The sequence below is a fragment of the Sphaeroforma arctica genome (assembly GCF_001186125.1).
Source record: "Sphaeroforma arctica JP610 unplaced genomic scaffold supercont1.2331, whole genome shotgun sequence".
Classification (NCBI taxonomy): domain Eukaryota; class Ichthyosporea; order Ichthyophonida; genus Sphaeroforma; species Sphaeroforma arctica.
Window position 1 is genome coordinate 4,098 of NW_014038227.1, and position 3,252 is coordinate 7,349.

General features: G+C 55.0%; 1 protein-coding gene across 1 annotated transcript; it reads right to left on the minus strand.

The window, feature by feature from the left end:
* Positions 1-33: 33 nt before the first annotated feature.
* Positions 34-3,101, minus strand: SARC_12477 (hypothetical protein; the record flags this gene model as incomplete). The annotated part of the gene is made up of 1 exon (XM_014293416.1): positions 34-3,101. A coding segment is annotated over one exon (3,068 nt), but the record flags the coding sequence as incomplete, so codon positions are not given.
* Between the last annotated feature and the right edge of the window lie 151 nt (positions 3,102-3,252).

A 3,252-nucleotide genomic window follows, 5' to 3' on the forward strand; every position in this document is an offset into this window, starting at 1 on the left:
AGCGCACGTGCTGCCGTGCATGCACGCACACACCTGCGGACGAGTGAGTTCTCCATGGCCTGTCGCTGGCCCTCGCGTGTCTCCTGCGCTCCTCTGCTGAGGTCGCCGCCTGTCCACGTGGCTGTGCGTGGCACATGTTGCTTGCTGCCCTGCTGCCCCTTCCCCACACGTGTGAACTGGCTGCCGTCATCACTTGCGTGTGGGCTTGTGTGTGTGAGTGGGTGTGGGTGGGTGGGTGGTGATGCCGTGACATCCTTTGGCTGTGACACAATCAGTGACTGCACAGAGGTGCGTCTGGGCGCCGTTGTCGCTGGCCTTTGGTGTGCCATGGGTGATTGGGTGGGCTGTAGTGTGTGTGCTGTAGGTGAGGAGATAGCGGATGTGTTGTCTGTGGCAGCGTGTGTGTGTGTGTCGTTGTCTGTGGGTGTGGGTGTGTCGTTGTGTGTTCGTGCATGGCTGTGTGTGACTGTTGAGTTGGCTGCTGTTTCCGATGTCCCTTCTGTCCTGTTCTGTTCGTACGCTGCCGCCTGTACATCTGTGTGTGTGCTCGTGTCGTGTGTGTGTGTATGTGTTTCCTTAGCTCCTGACGCGTGCGCCTGTACACCAACCCCGTGCTGCTGCCCTTCCTCTCCCTCGCCCTCTTGCGGTTTCTGCGGTTTACCCTGTTCTTCTTGCGGTCTTTGCGGTGAGTCTTGCTCTTCTTGCGGTTTGTCCTGCTCCCACTCCGTCGCAATGTTGCTGCCTGTAAACCATCCCCACAACGACGACACAGCCGAAGTCGATCGCCCGTGTGCTTTGGGGTCTGTGTTTGTGGTTGTGTTTGTGTTTGTGTTTGTGCTTGTGCTTGTGTTTGTGGTTGTGTTTGTGTTTGTGCTTGTGTTTTTGCTTGTGTTCGCAGGTTCGTCCTGTGTTTTCGCACTCGCAGGGCTCTCGTGTGCCCGTGTCTCCTCCGCTGCACCCACAGGCCCGCTCGTGCCATTCTGTACCATCCGTTGGGGTGCGCCTTCGTCCTCCGTTGGCTCAGGTACGGTACTTGTGTCGTGTGTGGTCGTGTGTTTGGTGTTGTGTTTGGTGTTCGTGTTGGTGTCGTGTGTGGTGGTGTTGTGTGGTGTGGTGAGTTGGGTGTGTGTGGGTGTGGTTGGGTTAGTGTTTCCCACATCCGCTGCTTGATGGTGCGCAGGGGGTGTCGTGTGTGGCAGTTGTTCGCTGGATGGCCCTGTGTCCCTCACACGTAACCCATCTGTCTGTGTCTGTGTCTGTGTCTGTGTCTCCTGAGATGTGTGTGCCTGTGCCTGGTCTTCTACTTCTGCCCGTGCTTCTCCTGCTAATTGTTGTCCTGTTAGTTGTTGTCCTATTAGTTGTTGTCCTTCTAATTGTTGTCCTGTTAGTTGTTGTCCTGTCAGTTGTTGTCCTGTTAGCTGTTGTCCTGTCAGTTGTTGCCCTGTTAGTTGTTGTCCTGCTACTTGTTGTCTTGTTAGTTGTTGTCCAGGTACTTGTTGTTGTGCTGTTGCTGATCCTTCAAAGTCTTCTCCATCCCCCACCGTATCCAGTTCCGGTGAACTTAAATAGCGGTCATGCACGCGCAGTGGCTGTGTGCCCGGCATTGCTGTGTGCTGTGGTGTGTGTGCGTCGCGTGGCGTGTACGGTGTGTGCTGTGACGTGTGTGTGCTCGTGGCGTTGCCTGTGTTGGTGTGTGAGTTGGTGTGCTTGTGTGTGACGGAGGTGTCTGGCAGCACCGACAGATCGGCAGCGCTCAGGTCCCTAGTGCGCGCTTGTGTTACGGTGGCTGAGTTTGTTGTGTGTGTTGCATCCGTTGGTGTATCTACCCTATGCACATTGCCCTGTGAGTTCTCTCCGTTCATATACGTCTCTCTTTTCTCTGCTGTGTCGCCTGTATGTGTGCCTGAATTGGCTGAACTAGCATGCGTGTGTGTGTGCGTGTGCGTGTGTGTATGTGTGTGTTGCTTCATGGCATCCTCCATCAGATGTGTGTGCAATGTCTCTGATCCCTTCGCCAGCGCAGCTCCGTCTGTGGTCGCCACCACTGGCGTGTACTCAGGCATCATGCCGCTCTCGTTTAATTGTCCACTACCACTTCTCGCGTGCGGACGGCTCTTTGCGTGAGTGTGTTCCGTGGGTATTGTGGGTACGTAATAGGCACTACGTGGCACGACCACGTTGCCTGGCAACGGAGTTATCTGCCGCACCAGGTGCGTGACATTCCCCTGGCGCTTGCTGGTTATCGCAGCAGCCGCAGCTGCTTTCGTGTGTCCTGTGTCTAGTGTCGGCGTCTCTCCTGTTGCTGTACTTTCGCGTGTGCGTGTGCTTGCGTGTGTGAGTGCTCCTTCGCTTGTCACTGGAAAATGGTGTGCACTGTAGTCTAGTGGGTGTGTTTTCTGCTGGTGTTGGTGTGTGGGTGGGGTCTCGTTTGTGTGCAGTGGCGTGTGGTTATTGTCTATCGTGTGCACCGTCGCTGGTGTGATCTGTCTGTCCGCTTCAGGTGACCTATGGGAATCGCCTATCGTGTGTTTACTGGTCCTTGTGTCTATTTTTAGATTGTCATCTATTTTTAGATTACTCTCCGCCTGAGGGGTAGCTGCACGCTGGCGCCGTTCCGCAATGCTTTCTCTCTGACGAATCAACGCCTTCAGGCGACTGTCGTATGCGTCCGTCTTCTGCTGTTGCTCCGGAGTGCTGGCTGCTATGGTAACACTGCGTGTGATGGTGGTAGGTACACACGGCAGGGCACCTGCGCCTGTGTGTGGGTGGGTACCTATGTCTACGCCACTGCGCACGGCTGTTGCGGGTGTGCTAGAGATAGTGTGCCTGTGACTGTTTCCCTCGGCGGCTGACTCTGACCGTGTGAGTGCGATGGTGTGGCGTGTGTGTGTGTGTGTGTGTGTGCTACTGGTGCGTGCGGGTGCGTTTGCTGCACTGCTTAGAAGCGTGTGTTGGGTTGTGGCATTGCAGATACCACTTTGTCGCACTGTTGTGTGTGAGTGGTGTTGTGAGTGGTGTTGTGAGTGGTGTGGGGCTGTTGAGTAGGATAATGCGGATGCGCCTTTGCTGCTGAGAACACTCCGTTGCGCACGTGCCAGGTACTGTGTGATGAATGAGCGGAGACAAACGACGGCGACTGAGCAGTTGGCGCCTAGACACTTGAATTGATATAGAAGCTATGCTCAGGTAGATGTCTGCACACCAATCAATATCAATTGAGGCATGTACAATACTAATGCCAGTGATCTATAT